This window comes from Oncorhynchus masou, chromosome 29 (assembly GCF_036934945.1).
Source record: "Oncorhynchus masou masou isolate Uvic2021 chromosome 29, UVic_Omas_1.1, whole genome shotgun sequence".
NCBI classification, from domain to species: domain Eukaryota; kingdom Metazoa; phylum Chordata; class Actinopteri; order Salmoniformes; family Salmonidae; genus Oncorhynchus; species Oncorhynchus masou.
The window spans coordinates 51,838,054-51,855,431 of NC_088240.1; the positions used below are offsets into that span (position 1 = coordinate 51,838,054).

The 17,378-nt window shown below is 41.5% G+C and overlaps 1 protein-coding gene across 5 annotated transcripts in view; it reads right to left on the reverse strand.

The window, feature by feature from the left end:
• Nucleotides 1-17,378, reverse strand: part of ptprub (protein tyrosine phosphatase receptor type Ub) — a 374,285-nt gene that overhangs the window by 96,666 nt on the left and 260,241 nt on the right. For all 5 annotated transcript variants that reach the window (XM_064945224.1, XM_064945228.1, XM_064945226.1 and 2 more), the window contains exon 13: nt 2,667-2,703. In XM_064945224.1, coding sequence (XP_064801296.1) covers nt 2,667-2,703 — 37 coding nt within the window. The remainder of the gene's footprint in view (nt 1-2,666; nt 2,704-17,378) is intronic.

Here is a 17,378-nt window from a genome sequence, read left to right on the forward strand (position 1 = left end):
CCTCTCCCTCTCTGCCGTCCGTTTGAAGGTGGTGAGATATGCTTCCACATCATCCTGCTCTGTCATTCCTTGAAGAAAATTATTGGCCCGCCTCTGGATATTTGCAGCTGGTAACTGAGCCCCAATTTGGTCCGCTAGCTCCTATAGGCCTTCTCTTAACTCCCAGATATTTCTCTCTTGCTCCTCTCTGAGCAGCTGGTTGGTGCGGTGCTGGACCTGTAACGTGTCCTGATACATTTGCATTGAATCATGATGAGCTCAATGATGTTAACCTCAAGTTGCCTCTTGTTGGGCGGCCGCCGCTTGTAACAGGGCCCGTATGGCTCCCTCCATACTCATTATCCCAGGAAAACTGGCATAACCAAACAAAGCCACAAAAAAAACTGACTCCCCTTTGGAGTGCTAACTGAACATTTTTTTTCTCTACCTAACCAGCGGTATGGTTAGTCCATTTGCCCGCATTCTCCACCAGGTGTGGCAAATCTCTTCAAGATTAGGAGCGTTTGTCACAAATTACGTAGGAAACTTTCACGTTAAATCACCTCAGAACGAGTTATTTCGAACAGGACAGTACCTGTATGTTTGTTTCTCCATCCTGGTCCACGCAGGCCACAGGCAAGGATAAGCAGGGTTCTCGGTAGGTCGAGATCCAAACGCCAACAGGCACGTCCAAACAGTCCAGCTCATACACGGTAAATCCAGCCGATATATATCGTCTCTTTATCTATGGTTCACAGATCCTTCCAGCCCTTTCTCTCCCTCTTCCTGGTTTGTCTTGACCCTTTATCTGTGGGTCGGCCCCACCTTCTGAGGGTTCCCCTTGCTTCTGGGAATTGGCAGTCGGCCATTTTGTGATCTTTAGTTCTGACCGGTGTGGCCATTTTAGTGATAGGGCAGAGCCAGTTTATTAGATCTGCTCTCACATATGTGCCATTTATCACTCGAACCCTTTATTTGCTACACTACCAACACAGAGAGATGGAGAAGCCATATATAACTTCAATTCATCATGTGAAATACAGGAGCAGGCCTATATTTTTCATCCTAATAACATGGCTGCGGGTGAAAAAATATATTTATTTAACTGACACCCTGGACAGATAGGATCATCTTGCCACACTTAGTCTGGGAATTTCTATTAGCCAAACATTACATTTTTTCCACATTAATCCATACACCTACCAGCTGGCTGAGAGTGGGGAAATTGGCACTTAGAGGATAAATGGAAGTCTATTGTTGTGTTGGGAGCAGCCAAGAAATTATTCATTAAATTGTCACCTGGAAGTTGATATGCAATCTCCAGCTTTGTTATCTAAAACCAAATAATTTTCCTGCACTTTGATGATCATAGGCTGTTGAAAAGTAACGCTTCACGACCAGTAAAATGCGCTGATGCAGCAGCAACCATTTTTAGCGTTAGAGGGATCACATAGATAAAAAATGACTAACCACTGACACTGATGTGTTGTACCTTGACATTTAAAATGATCTGGGGTATCCTATTTGTCAGTTTAGTTCCATCAGTTTCTAAAGCTGGTCTTCTTACTTAACCCTGTCAGCCACCATACTATTTCCTGTTTTTCAAGCAGGATGTTAAAAGGCTGACTAAAAAATAGCTAAAGTTGATAATAACTCATTTGAAAGCTATTTGGGGAGTTAAAACACAAATGTGGCTGAATGTTCAAATACATTTTCATAGGGTTGTCATCAAGGCCCTTTATGTTTTCTTTCCCTCTCTCTCTCACTGCCTACAGTATGTGCTCAAGAAAAGAGACATGTACTGTGTAATGTTCATCAATGTGTCGAGGCGTAATTAATCAAAGCCCAACTGGGTGTCTGTGAGGAGCAGATGGAGTGAGACGCAGAGCTAAAATGGCTTGCCTTGCCTTTTGGATTCATGCTTCAAGGAGCCTGGTCTCTTTCATTACTCAGTCACAAAAAGAGGCCTTCACCGAAAAGTGCACCTTGCCAAGTCAATTTACTAGCAAGACTAGCTTACTGTTGCAGCACTATGATAACTATAAATACGTTACTTTTAGTCAGCACGATCCAACAGAGAACAACGGCCTGTCGTGCCATCAGAAGTCAATTTCTATACCCTTTTCATTTCCATTTGAGTCCCTGTGGCAGGGTGATAGAGAGTGGGAGGGAGGAAGGGGGGAGAAACATTGCTCATATTGATGGGCTCAGGTAGTTCCATCTGTGTTTTTGATGTCAAGGGCCCTTCTTGAGCAGACAGGGGCCAAAAGCCCTCAGATGTTTCTCTCCCCCTCCGAGTAGTGTAGCTGTCTGACGGGAACAGTGGGACTGCCTTTGATATGGTTGTGTCCCCCCAAACAAACATGATGAAAGCCTGATCTCTAATCTCTCCCTGCTTGCTGTCCTTTTCTCTGAAGGCAAGAGTCGGCCTCAACACTAAACAGCATGGATCTTCAGAGAAATCCCCCTTCTTCTTCCACATGCTAAACTCCATCAACAGTACATGTCTGGAATACCAGCACAAAGACAAGTGTTTGGACCTGAACCCAACACATATTTTCATCTTTGGAGTTGCATTTAGAGTGTAAGGTCAACATGCTACAGTAAAGCCTACAAGACTTCAGAGACCCGGGGAGATAGATACAAGGTCACCGTTTTGGTCAATAAAAATATTAATGTTGACTTACCTTTCCGGGCTATTCGGATGCAGTTTATTCTCGTTTCCTGAAAAAAAGAGAGAATACAGATATCAGAGGTGGGAACATTGCCAATGCTCTGCATCCTGTAGAATGCAGGCAGTAACTATGCACCTAGCATTATATATTATTTTGGCTGAACCATTATGAAAATTTTATTTTGAAAATAAAATCACAAATAAAATTATTTTCAACAGATGAAAATAAGACAAACAATTCACTGTAGGATTTTCTTAGATCTTTAGGGACCAGCATATTTGATTGAAAGACACTCAAAAAGAGCCCCATGAGTGGAATACTGAGGAGGCATTCAATCAGCTAAAATGATAGTCACTAAAATGATAGTCACATATGACACCAGTGAATGTCAAACAATATTAAAGCCAAGAGTTGAGGTGAAGTGTTTAAAGAGAGAACGGAAGATTTGATGAAAGGGAAAATAACCAAATTGTGAAGATGGCCCTGGACCAATATGCCGCTATAAAAATGAATTAATTTCCTTCAAATTTCAGCTGATGACATCTTGATGTTATGAAAAGGATCTTTGTCAAACAACACTAATGAGAATTAAGACCCTAATCCAATTCCGTCTTGCCACCTCGACGAAGAGATGCATTATCAAATTAAGATTTACAGATGCTAATTCAGGGCTTATGGGACAATTATGCAAATCTGCCCATCCAGAAAGAAGCAAGAGCCATCCTCTCAAACTGCGGCTAAATTGCCTTTTTTAATTGAAAATCCATTTCATGCTGACTTCTTCCTAAACCCACTCAAACCTATGGTGATGTTTCTTTCCTAAAAAACAGACACGTAGCGAGGCATATTGAAGACACACACACAAACGATCCACAAACAAACTGACTAAAACATTCACACACATTCCGCTCTCTTTTTTAGCATCAGTAAGCGCTATGGAAATGTAATTGCGGGATGCTTTGGACATTTAAATACAATGGGCTCTTAGAAGACTATCAAGACAGACAAAAACCTGACCATAAAAATACAGGGGTAATTCCTCACTGCATCAAGGCAATCATTTGCAGGAATCCCATGCTGATTTAACACTTGTGCTTAACACAGGCAAAACAAAATAAATGTTGTTTTTAAACTCTCGTAAGAACATTTCAGATGAACTCCATTGTTCGCTCATTAGATGGTTCTCCAAATGAACGTGTCCCACATATACATACTTTGGCTTGTGTGATAGTTACTGATCCCCGATTGTTGAGTCACTGTCGCAGGACTTAACCCGCATCCTTCCACTCAATCAAAGTCACGAAAGAGACCATGCCCAATCTGGCTTTCCAAAAGCAAATCAGTCATTCCGGGTGATGGGGAATAAGACTGAGCAGACTTGGTTTACTGCATTTGACAGAAACATTTGTAACGCAGAAAGTAGAGGTGATATATTGCAGCTCAAACCATCCATACTGGCACGTCGTTGGTCTGTACGAGGAAGGCAGTAGAGTGGAGTTAATTGGTGATCTGGAGAGCAGAAAGTGATAGCCCACATAGGGGACACTGATGCCCTGCCGCCCACACAAACTGTGCCAGTCATGCCAGAGGGGTTGGCAGCCCTGGCAGACATCGTTACTACAGTACACGCAGGTTAGCCTGTGTGAGTGTGCCATTAGGAGACGCAGTGGGTGTTGTGATTGAAATGCTGCCCATGCTGTGGTTTTCAAAGAGCCAGTCAGAATGCACCATCTTTCAAGTGCCTCTTTACATGCATCAATCAAAGCAATTGCACACAGGCTTGACAGCAAACCTCCCGCTCATTAACATGAGTAAATGCCAAATATTGTTAGTCTCCTTCACTTTTTAAACGTCTATGCCAATGTTAATGAGAGCCACTTATAGCAGAAATATTGGTCCTTAACAAAGCTTATTTAGACCAAAATAAAAACATTTGTGATGCTGTGATAATTAACCAAACACAGACAATTAAGGAACAAATTAGGAATAAATTAGGAATATAAGCACAGTATACCGTATAAGACTGAAGCAAGAAAACTGAACTCTACTCAAAAAAATACCATATCATCAGAAATACAGGGAAACAGGGTGCTCAATGGAAGATTTAAATTCAAAAATATACTTATGCCTGGTGAGAAACACCATCAGTAAAGATCTTTACCATGGTTCAACTGTCAAACCCATTTCTTGGCAGGCAGTGGAGCGGAGAACATGCAAGGGGGACTTCCTGAAGGTTAGGGCTCCCGAGTGGCGCAGCGGTGTAAGAGGTGCTAGAGGCGTCATTACAGACCCTGGTTCAATTCCAGGCTGAATCACAACCGGCCATGATTGGGAGTCCCATAGGGCAGCACACAATTGACCCAGCGTAGTCCGGGTTTGGCCGGGGTAGGCCGTCATTGTAAATAAGAATTTGTTCTTAACTGAATTGCCTAGTTAAATAAAAAATAAAAATAAAAGGTTAGTCATATTGTAGACCTGGGCCAAGGAGTGAGGCAGGCCAAAAACCAACCAGGTAATAACCACCCAGGGGTGGCAGGTAACCTAGTGGTTAGAAAGTTGGGCCAGTAACTGAAAGGTTGCTGGATTGAATCACCGAGCTGACAAGGTAAAAATCCATTGTTCTGCCCTGGAAAAAGGCAGTTAACCCATTGTTCCCTGTAAGCGTCAACCCATTGTTCCCAGTAGGCCGTCATTGTAAATAAGAATTTGTTTAAACTGACTTTCCTGGTAAAAACCTTTATTTTTTATTTTTAGTCGAGAACATTTTAACAGCTCTCCCTGCTAATTTGAAACTATCTCAGATCACCAAAGTACTGCTGTAGTCAAGTGATAACCTTCAAATAAATGTCAACCAAATCACTATGAGGTTACTGTTCCATATTGAAAGACCATGCATTCTCAAACAAATCAGGTACCCCATGACATTGCTGGTAGCATAGCAAGCTAGGGAAATAGTCATAAAATGAACGAAGCTATCTAGCCGGCAGTCCCTTCGAAAAGTATTAAGAACCCTTGACTTTTTCCACATTTTGTTAGGTTACAGCCTTATTCTAAAATGTATTCAATAGTTGTTTTTTCTCATCAAAATACACACAATACCCCATAATGACATAGACAAATGAAGTTTGCTAATTTATATATATTTTTTTACAGAAATATGACATTTACATAAGTATTCAGACCCTTTACTCAGCACTTTGTTGAAGCGCCTTCGGCAGCAATTAATGCCTCAAGTCTTCTTGGGTATGAAGCTAGAAACTTGGCACACCTGTAATTGGGGAGTTTCTCCCATTCTTCTCTGTAGATCCTCTCAAGTGCTGTCAGATTGGATGGGGAGCATTGCTGCAAGGCTATTTTCAGGTCTCTCCAGAGATGTTCGTTTGGGTTCAAGTCCGGGCTCTGGCTGTGCCACTCAAGGACATTCAGAGACTTGTCCCAGAAGCCACTCCTGCGTTGTGTTGGCTGTGTGCTTAGGGTCGGTGTATTGTTTGAAGGTAAACCTTCATCCCAGTCTGAAGTCCTGAGCGCTCTGGAGCAGGTTTCCATTAAGCATCTCTCTGTACTTTGCTCCGTTTATCTTTGCCTCGATCCTGACTAGTCTTCCAATCGCTTCTGCTGAAAAACACCCCCACAGCACGATGCTGTCACCACCATGCTTCACCGTAGGGATGGTGCCAGGTTTCCTCCAGATGTGACGCTTGGCATTCAGGCCAAAGAGTTCAATCTTGGTTTCATCAGACAAAATAATCTTGTTTCTCATGGTCTGAGAGTCTTTAGGTGCTATTTGGCAAACTCCAAGCGGGCTGTCATTTGCCTTTCACTGAAGAGTGCCTTCAGTCTGGCCACTACCATAAACGCCTGATTGGTGAAGTGTTGCAGAGATGGTTGTCCTTCTGGAAGCTCCTCCCATCTCCACAGAGGAACTCTAGAGCTCTGTCAGAGTTCCCATCGGGTTCTTGGTCACCTCCCTGACCAAGACCCTTCTCCAACAATTGCTCAGTTTGGCCAGGATGACAGCTCTAGGAAGAGTCTTGATGGTTCCAAAATTCTTTCATTTAAGAATGCTGGAGGCCACTGTCTTCTTGGAGACCTTAAATGCTGCTGAAATGTTTTGGTACCCATCCCCAGATTTGTTCCTCAACACAATCCATTCTCGGACCTCTACGGACAATTCCTTCGACCTGTTGACATGCACTGTCAACTGTGGGACCTTATATAGACAGGTGTATGCCTTTCCAAATCATGTCCAATCAACTGAATTTACCATAGGTGGACTCCAATGGAGAAACATCTCAAGGATGATACATGGAAACAGGATGCACCTGAGTTCAATTTAGAGTCTCACAGCAAAAAAGTCTGAAAACATATGTAAATATGGTATCTGTTTTTTATTTTAATATATATGCAAACATTTCTAAAAAACTGTCATCATTTTGTCATTATGGGGTATTGTGTCTAGATTGCTAATCCATTTTAGAAGAAGGCAGTAACGTAACCAAATGTGGAAAAAGTCAAGGGATCTGAATACTTTCCGAAGGCAATGTATATCCCAGGAGTGGCACTGCCATAAACTTCTTCTGGCTTTACATTATACAGTGTAGCGGTATTGTTAGAGAGGGGTAAAGATTAAGATTTTGCTCGGGCGCCAGGCAGGTATTAACCCTGCCGAAAGGAAAAGAGCAGTATAGATAGAGTACAACTACCAGACAGACACACATCAGCAGAATAGACTGCCTAAAGTGTAGGTGGTTTGCCAGATAGTCAGTGGAGAGAAAAGACAAGACACCCCATATAAAACAAACATCACAGCACAGAGGTAACCCAACCAATAATACCTCATTCAATAATGGCAGAGCAATTTAACGGCAACTTCATAGAAACCATTGACGAGAAAGAACCCAGTCATCAACATTAGAGGATTTGCAATAATAAATAGTCAATAGTACCACACCACATCAATATAGTTCAAATAAAAATACACAATAAACTCGCAAGCCACCTCCCTTTAATAAAATGTCAACCCAAATATGTCTGGTAGGGCAATAATAGTCCAGCGACAAAGGGAAGAGCATTGAAAAATAAGAAAGTCTGCTGCAGTGTAAAGCACTGGAGCGATAGAAGGAAGAGAGAGGGGGGGTCTTAGCTGTTGACTTCAGGCTTGCAGTTGCACTGTCTGTCCGTCGGATGGTTTGTATGTCAAAGCAACCACAACCTAGAGCGGAAACAGCAATGATCGAGTTAAACACTTTACAAACTAAGCACGCTGAAAATAAACAAGTCTTCTGTAAGCATTGCGCACACACTATCAAACTGCCATGCCAACCGAGAGCTACAGAAAAGCTACAGTTGGGAGTCGGAAATGTACATACAACTGAGCCAAATACATTTAAACTCAGTTTTTCACAATTCCTGACATTTAATCCTAGTAAAAATCCCTGTTTTACGTCAGTTAGGATCACCACTTTATTTTAAGAATGTGAAATGTCAGAATAATAGTAGAGAGAATTATTTATTTGTCACGCCTTGGTCTTAGTATTTTGTGTTTTAGTTTATTAGTTAGTCAGACCAGGGTGTGACATGGGGTTATTATGTATTGTGTTTTCGTATTGGGGTTTGTAGTGTTTGGGATTGTAGCTGATTTAGGGGTGTGTGTGTGTTAAATAGGTTGGCTGCCTGAGGCGGTTCTCAATCAGAGTCAGGTGATTCTCGTTGTCGCTGATTGGGAACCGTATTTAGGTAGCCTGGTTTTCGCTTTGTATTTCGTGGGTGATTGTTCCTGTCTCTGTGTAGTGTGCACCAGTCAGGCTGTAATAGGTTTCACGTTCTGTTTGTTGTTTTTGTATTTATTTAGTTATTCGTGTATAGTTCGTTCGTTTGTCTTCCTAATAAACATGAGTAACTTACACGCTGCATTTCGGTCCGACTCTCTTTCAACTAAAGAAGAACGTTGTTACATTATTTCAGCTTTTATTTCTTTCATCACATTCCCAGTGGGTCACAAGTTTACATACACTCAATTAGTATTTGGTAGCATTGACTTTAAATTGTTTAACTTGGATCAAACGTTTCGGGTAGCCTTCCACAAGCTTCCCACAATAAATTGTGTGAATTTTGGCCCATTACTCCTGACAGAGCTCGTGTAGCTGAGTCAGGTTTGTAGGCCTCCTTGCTCGCACACACTTTTTCAGTTCTGCCCACACATTTTCAATAGGATTAAGGTCAGGACTTTGTGACGACCACTCCAATACATTGACTTTGTTGTCAAGGGCACTGCGTTCATCCACCTCTGGCCTGCTCGCTTCCCTACCACTGATGAAGTACAGTTCCCGCTCAGCCCAGTCAAAACTGTTCGCTGCTCTGGCCCCCCAATGGTGGAACAAACTCCCTCACGACGCCAGGACAGCGGAGTCAATCACCACCTTCCGGAGACACCTGAAACCCCACCTCTTCAAGGAATACCTAGGATAGGATAAAGCAATCCTTCTCACCCCCCCCTTAAATGATTTAGATGCACTATTGTAAAGTGGCTGTTCCACTGATGTCAGAAGGTGAATTCACCAATTTGTAAGTCGCTCTGGATAAGAGCGTCTGCTAAATGACTTAAATGTAAATGTAATGTTGTCCTCAAACCATTTTGCCACAACTTTGGAAGTATGCCTGGGGTCTTTGTCCATTTGGAAGACCCATTTGCGACCAAACTTTAGCTTCCTGACTGATGTCTTGAGATGTTGCTTCAATATATCCACATAATTTTCATTCTTCATGTTGTCATACACCTCCAATTGACTCAAAATATGTCAATTAGCCAATCAGAAGCTTCTAAAGCCATGACAAAATTTTCTGGAATTGTTCAAGCTGTTTAAAGGCACAGTCAACCCAGTGTATGTAAACTTCTGACCCACTGGAATTGTGATACAGTGAATTATGTGAAATAATGAAATAGTGAAATAATCAAGATAATTTGAAGGAGATGAACAACGAACCAAATTCAACATCGCCGAAACTACGAGGAGTTAGCTGAAGTTGCTAGCTCCCAAGAGTTCCCCACAGAACCTACTCAAAGTGACCTACTATCTGCTATAAACTCACTAAGCAAGAAGGTGGACACAAGGTTGGCTGATATCTTAAAGAGTATTGGGACTTTGACTGAAACTGTGAAGGTAACTAAGGGCAGGGTGAAACAGAGAAATGACAACAAAACCCTGAAAGCCCGATTGGAAATACTTGAGTCGCATTCAAGACACCAGAACATCTGAATATTTGGGATCCAGGAGAACACTGAGAAAGGAAAACCCGCTGAATTGGTCTCGCGATGATAGTGGCATTGCTGGGGAGTGAACACTTCAAAATGGCCATCCTGATCGACCGCGCACACAGATTACAGGCAACGAAGGCCAAGGGCGCACCACCAAGGCTATTCATCGCACGGCTGCACTATCCCCAGACCAAGGATCTCATCCTCAAGCTGGCTAGTCAAAAGTTCCCCCTTCACTACAACTGAGGCAGGGTGTCTTTCTACCCAGATCTTACTTTGGAGGTGAGGAACCAACGGAAAGAGTATGATGAGTGGCTCAAGAAATGCAGGGCGGCCAACAGGTGACAATCAATGGATCAACACGTACGTTTGACAACCCAAAAGAGGCCGATCTGTTCTTGTCAAGCAAGCTCCCTGGCTGAGGATACAGAATGGCTGTGTCGACCGGCTAAATGGCCAAATACAGGCCAGGAATGCGTTTGAATTTCCTGCCTATGTCTTTTCGATCAGAAGATCAGAAATTGGGACTTATATGATGGGTGAGATGTTTTGGCTTATATAGCATAGTTTAACCTATCATGTTTTAGAGCCACTCACTTAACGTGAGAGTTAAGTGTTATTTAATATTTGTTTATGTGTGGAGAATCAATAGATGACGAGTTAGTTCAAGCTGTATATCTAGACACCCTAAAGTTTGTGTGTTAGTCAAGGAGTGCTTCGTTTGGGGAAGTCACTCAGTAATGGGTCGGGAGGGGGTATGGCGTCTTTGTTTCATGTTCACAATTAATACAGGTGGCATGACAAGCTCCGGCGGGATGTTCTTCTTTTGGGTTTTGTATGACAGCAGCAATTTGCTCTAAAATAAGAAATGCCACATAGTGACCGAGCTAGGAGTAGACCTGGTGGATAAAGGTAGTCAGCTGGAAGTGTAATGGCTTAGGTCATGTCGTGAAACGAGCTAAGGTTTTTTCCCATCTTAAATCACTGGACGCTGACATAGAGCTTCTTCAAGAAACTCATATTAAATGCTCCGCTCAGGCCAAGCTACGAGTCGGCTGGATACCAGTCTAATTTAGCTTGAAAAGCGAGAGGCATAGCAATCCTGATAAGGAAAAACATTCATTTTGTTTAATCATCCTCGATTTCAGATCCTAATGGTCTTATATTATTGTGGCTGGTACACTGAATTCAAAAACCAATAACCTTGGTCAATTTATATGGACCCATTTTTGATGACCCATTATTTTTTCAAAGGGTATTTAAGGCCATACCAAATATCTCAGATACAAGTGCTATTGTTGGAGGTGACTTTAACTGTATGTTAGATCTCTTTTAGATAAACAGCTATCAAGTTCACTTCAACAATCAAATGCCAGTGTCTGTCTAAATACATTGATGACAAACTTTAACGTTGTCGATATTTGGAGACTGTCACACCCAAAAGATAGGGATTATTCTTTCTTTTCATCAGTTCATAGATCTTGTTGAAATATGAGACTTGTTGTCAGTATTTGAAGGAGTATATTGCCATTTCCTTCGGAGCTAACGGCACAGGTGATGTTGACGAATCCACCCTTTGGGAATCTCTAAAGGCTGTGATCAGAGGTTACGTTATTTATTATACATCAGAGAGGATGAAACGCGCCAATACAAAGTTATTTTGAACTGGGTGACACCACATAAATTATTAGCAAGATGGCATAGGCATGTACGGGCATCTAGAGCTACTCACAAAAGAAAAGAAAAGAAGGGTAAAATAGTAACAGATCTGCAGGATATGAATAAATGCTTTGCGCAGTTTTACTCAGAGCTACAGTTGAAGTCGGAAGTTTACATACACTTAGGTTGGAGTCATTAAAACTAGTTTTTCAACCACTCCACAAATGTCTTGTGAACAAACTATAGTTTTGGAAAGTCGATTAGCACATCTACTTTGTGCACGACAAAAGTACTTTTTCCAACAATTGTTTACAGACAGATGATCACTTATAATTCACTGTATCACAATTCCAGTGGGTAAGAAGTTTACAAACACCAAGTTGACTGTGCCTTTAAACAGCTTGGAAAATTCCAGAAAATTGTGTAATGGCTTTAGAAGCTTCCGATAGGCTAATTGACATCATTTGAGTCAAATGAAGGTGTACCTGTTTCAAGGCTTACCTTCAAACTCAGTGTCTCCTTGCTTGACATTATGAGAAAATCATAAGAAATCAGCAAAGACCTCAGAAAAACAATTGTAGACCTCCACAAGTCTGGTTCATTCTTGGGAGCAATTTCCAAACGCCCGAAGGTACCATTTTCATCTGTACAAACAATAGTATGCAAGTATGAACACCATGGGACCACACAGCAATAATAACGTTCAGGAAGGAGATGTGTTCTGTCTCTTGGAACTCTAGGGGCGGTATTTCATTTTTGGATAAAAAACGTTCCCGTTTTAAGCGCGATATTTTGTCACGACAAGATGCTCGACTATACATATAGGTGACAGCTTTGGATAGAAAACACTCTAACGTTTCCAAAACGGCAAAGATATTGTCTGTGAGTGCCACAGAACTGATGCTACAGGCGAAACCAAGATGAAATTTCAATCAGGAAGTGCCGCATTTTTTGAAACCGCCTCATGGCAATGACTCCTTATATGGCTGTGGAGGAGCTAGGAGTCCGCTTACATTTTCCACGTTTTCCCCAAGGTGTCTGCAGCATTGTGACGTATTTGTAGGCATACCATTGGAAGATTGACCATAAGAGACTACTTCTACCAGGTGGTCGCTTGGTGTCCTTCGTCGCAATTGTTGCGTAATCTCCAGCTGCAGTATTTTTCCGTTTGACTCAGATGAGAAACCGAATGCCACGAATGATTTTTCATCGAATAGAATTGTGAAAAACACCTTGAGGATTGATTCTAAACAACGTTTGCCATGTTTCTGTCGATATTAGGGAGCTAATTTGGAAAAAGTTCGGCATGGTAAGTGACTGCATTTTCCGGTCTTTTTCTTAGCCAAACGTGATGAACAAAACGGAGCTATTTCTCTTACACAAATAATATTTTTGGAAAAAATGAACATTTGCTATCTAACTGAGAGTCTCGTCATTGAAAACATCCGAAGTTTTTCAAAGGTAAATGATTTTATTTTAATGCTTTTCTTGTTTTTGTGAAAATGTTGCCTGCTGAATGCTAGGCTTAATGCTATGCTAGGCTATCAATACTCTTACACAAATGCTTGTGTAGCTGGTTGAAAAGCATATTTTGAAAATCTGAGATGACAGTGTTGTTAACAAAAGGCTAAGCTTGTGTTTCAATATATTTATTTCATTTCAATTGCGATTATCATGAATAGGAGATGGAATTTAAAACAAAAATCCAGAAAATCACATCGTATGATTTTTAAATAATTAATTAGCATTTTATTGCATGACAAGTATTTGATACATCAGAAAAGCAGAACTTAATATTTGGTACAGAAACCTATGTTAGCAATTACAGAGATCATACGTTTCCTGTAGTTCTTGACCAGGTTTGCACACACTGCAGCAGGGATTTTGGCCCACTCCTCCATGCAGACATTCTCCAGATCCTTCAGATTTTGGGGCTGTCACTTGCAGCTCCCTCCAGAGATGTTCTATTGGGTTCAGGTCTGGAGACTGGCTAGGCCACTCCAGGACCTTGAAATGCATCATACGGAGCCACTCCTTAGTTGCCCTGGCTGTGTGTTTTGGGTCGTTGTCATGCTGGAAGACCCAGCCATCTTCATTGCTCTAACTAAGGGAAGGAGGCTGTTGGCCAAGATCTTGCGATACATGGCCCAATTCATCCTCCCCTCAATACGGTGCAGTCGTTCTGTCCCCTTTGCAGAAAGCATCACCAAAGAATGATGTTTCCACCTCCATGCTTCACGGTTGGGATGGTGTTCTTGGGGTTGTACTCATCCTTCTTCTTCTTCCAAACATGGCGAGTGGAGTTTAGACCAAAAAGCTCTATTTTTGTCTCATCAGACCATATGACCTTCTCCCATTCCTCCTCTGGATCATCCAGATGGTCATTGGCAAACTTCAGATGGGCCTGGACATGCTCTGGCTTGAGCAGGGGGACCTTGCATGCGCTGCAGGATTTTAATCCATGGCGGCGTAGTGTGTTACTAATGGTTTGAGACTGTGGTCCCAGCTCTCTTCAGGTCATTGACCAGGTCCTGCCGTGTAGTTCTGGGCTGATCCCTCATCTTCCTCATGATCATTGATGCCCCACGAGGTGAGATCTTGCATGGAGCCCCAGACCGAGGGTGATTGACCGTCATCTTGAACTTGAATTTTCTAATAATTGCGCTGGTTGGTAGGTGTTACTGGTTGGTAGGTGATCAGATACTCATGTCATGCAATAAAAGGCAAATTATTTACTTAAAATCATACAACGTGATTTTCTGGATTTTTGTTTTAGATTCCGTCTCTCACAGTTGAAGTGTACCTACGATAACAATTACAGACGTCTACACGCTTTGTAAGTAGGGAAACCTGCAAAATAGGAAGTGTATCTTGTTCTCCCCACTGTATATCCATAGTAAAACGAGTCCTATATCGACAAAATCTGAAAGGTCGCTCAGCAAGGAAGAAGCCACTGCTCCAAAACTGCCATAAAAAAAGCCAGACTACGGTTTGCAACTGCATATGCGGACAAAGATCTAAGGTCTGATGAAACAAAAATAGAACTGTTTGGCCCAAATGACCATTGTTACGTTTGAAGGAAAAAGGGGGAGGCGTGCAAGTCGAAGAACACCATCCCAACCGTGAAGCACGGGGTGACATCATCATGGTGTGGGGGTGCTTTGCTGCAGGAGGGAGTGGTGCACTTCACAAAATAGATGGTATCATGAAGCTGGGAAATTAAGTGGATATATTGAAGCAACATCTCAAGACATCAGTCAGGAAGTTAAAGCTTGGTCGCAAATGGGTCTTCCAAATGTACAATGACCCCAAGCATACTTCCAAAGTTGTGGCAAAATGGCTTAAGGACAACAAAGTCAGGTATTGGAGTGGCCATCACAAAGCCTTGACCTCAAGTCTATAGAACATTTGTGAAAAAGCGTGTGCGAGCAAGGAGGCCTACAAACCTGACTCAGCTACACGAGCTCTGTCAGGAGTAATGGGCCAAAATTCTCCCAACTTATTGTGGGAAGCTTGTGGAAAGCTACCCGAAACATTTGACCCAAGATAAACAATTTAAAGGCAATGTTGGCAAATACTAATTGAGTGTATGCAAACTTCTGACCCACTGGGAATGTGATGAAATAAATAAAAACTCTTATTCTGACATTTCACATTCTTAAAATAAATTGGTGATCCTTACTGACCTAAAACATGGCATTTTTACTAGGATTAAATGTCAGGAATTGTGAAAAACTGAGTTTAAATGTATTTGGCTAAGGTGTATGTAAACTTACGTCTTCAAGTACATACTACAATTTGAGATGCCTTTTCAACGTAATGTATCATGATCATAAAGTTGAGGCAGTGGTAATTGCTCTTGACGCAGAAAAGGCGTATGATCAGATTGAGTGGAAGTATATGATGTCGGTTCTGGATCATTTCGGGTTTGGAAAGGAATTTATTTAATTGGATAAGAATAGTTTATGCACACCCAATGGCGTCCGTAGTAACCAATCAGGAAATGTCGCAGTCATTCCGCCTGTTCAAGGGCTGCAGACAGGGGTGCCCTATTTCGCATGCTCTCTTCGCTATAGCCATGGAACCCTATGCTACTTTCATTTGTGCATGTGACGTTATAGCAATATTTTGTCACAAAAAGATGCTCGACTATGCATTTAATTGACAGCTTTGGAAAGAGAACACTCTGATGTTTCCAAAACTGCAAAGATATTGTCTGTGAGTGCCCCAGAACTGATGCTACAGGCGAAACCAAGATGAAACTTCAAACAGGAAATGAGCAGGATTTTTTAGGCTCTGTTTTTCATTGTCTCCTTATATGGCTGTGAATGCGCAAGGAATGAGCCTGCCCGATCTATCGTTTCCCCAAGGTGTCTGCAGCATTGTGACGTATTTGTAGGCATGTCATTGGAAGATTGACCATAAGAGACTACATTTGCCAGGTGTCCGCCCGGTGTCCTCCGTCGAAATTGGTGCTCAAACTGAACATTTGCTATGTAACTGTGAGTCTCCTCATTTGAAAACATCCAAAGTTCTTCAAAGGTAAATGATTTTATTTGAATCCTTTTCTGGTTTTTGTGCAAATGTTGCCCGCTAAATTTTACGCTAAATGCTACGCTAGCTATCAATACTCTTACACAAATGCTTGTTTTGCTATGGTTCAAAAGCATATTTTGAAAATCTGAGATGACAGTGTTGTTAAGAAAAGGCTAAGTTTGAGAGCTAGCACATTCATTTAATTTAATTTGCGATTTTCATGAATAGTTAACGTTACGTTATGCTAATGAGCTTGAGGCTATAACTGGATACAGGTTTTTTTCATAGCCAAACGTGAACAAAACGGAGCAATTTGTCCTACACAAATAATATTTTTTGAAAAACTGAACATTTGCTATCTAACTGAGAGTCTCCTCATTGAAAACATCTGACGTTCTTCAAAGGTAAATTATTTTATTTGAATGATTTTGTTGTTTTTGTGAAAATGTTGCTGGCTGAATTCTAGGCTTATAGCTATGCTAGCTATCAATACTCTTACACAAATGTTTGTTTAGCTATGGTTGAAAAGCATATTTTGAAAATCTGAGATGACAGTGTTGTTAACAAAAGTCTAAGCTTGAGAGCAAATATATTTATTTAATTTAATTTGCGATTTTCATGAATAGTTAACGTTGCGTTATGCTAATGAGCTTGAGGCTATAAATAGGATCCCGGATCCGGGATTGCTTGACGCAAGAAGTTAAAATAAAAGACACGCAGCACGAAATGTCTCTATACACAGACAATGCTCTTTTGTTTTTACCCAATCCTGAAACTTGGCAAAAAAAAGTGAATTGATGCTGATATCACGGCCTGTGAATATGCAATTTCTGGAATCTACTCCATTTAGAACAGTGATGGACACGTTCTCAAACCTTGGCATTGTAGTGGGTTGGAGGGTACAGCTCAATTTGCATTACCATGCTGCCAAAATGTTTTTTTGTGTGTTTTTTTCCCCAAGATGGCGTAGCAGTCAGATGTCTATTTTGTTTGCCTTGTCCAGTCCCATGTATATATAGATTTTCTTCATATATATTTTGTATGTATTTTTTTATTTTTTAATCTCAATTTCCATCTATGGACTGAACATACTCTTCTACAACCCGCCTCACCCGATGTGGTATGGATATGCTATTTTTTTATACTTTAGAACCGGCACCCCCTTCAGAAGCTGGCCAGCAAATAGCTACTAGCTAGTAGTCAGTTAGCCACAGCTAACGGTCATCACCGTTAACTCGGACATTTGCCAGTCTCAGCTCGGTCAATACTTACCA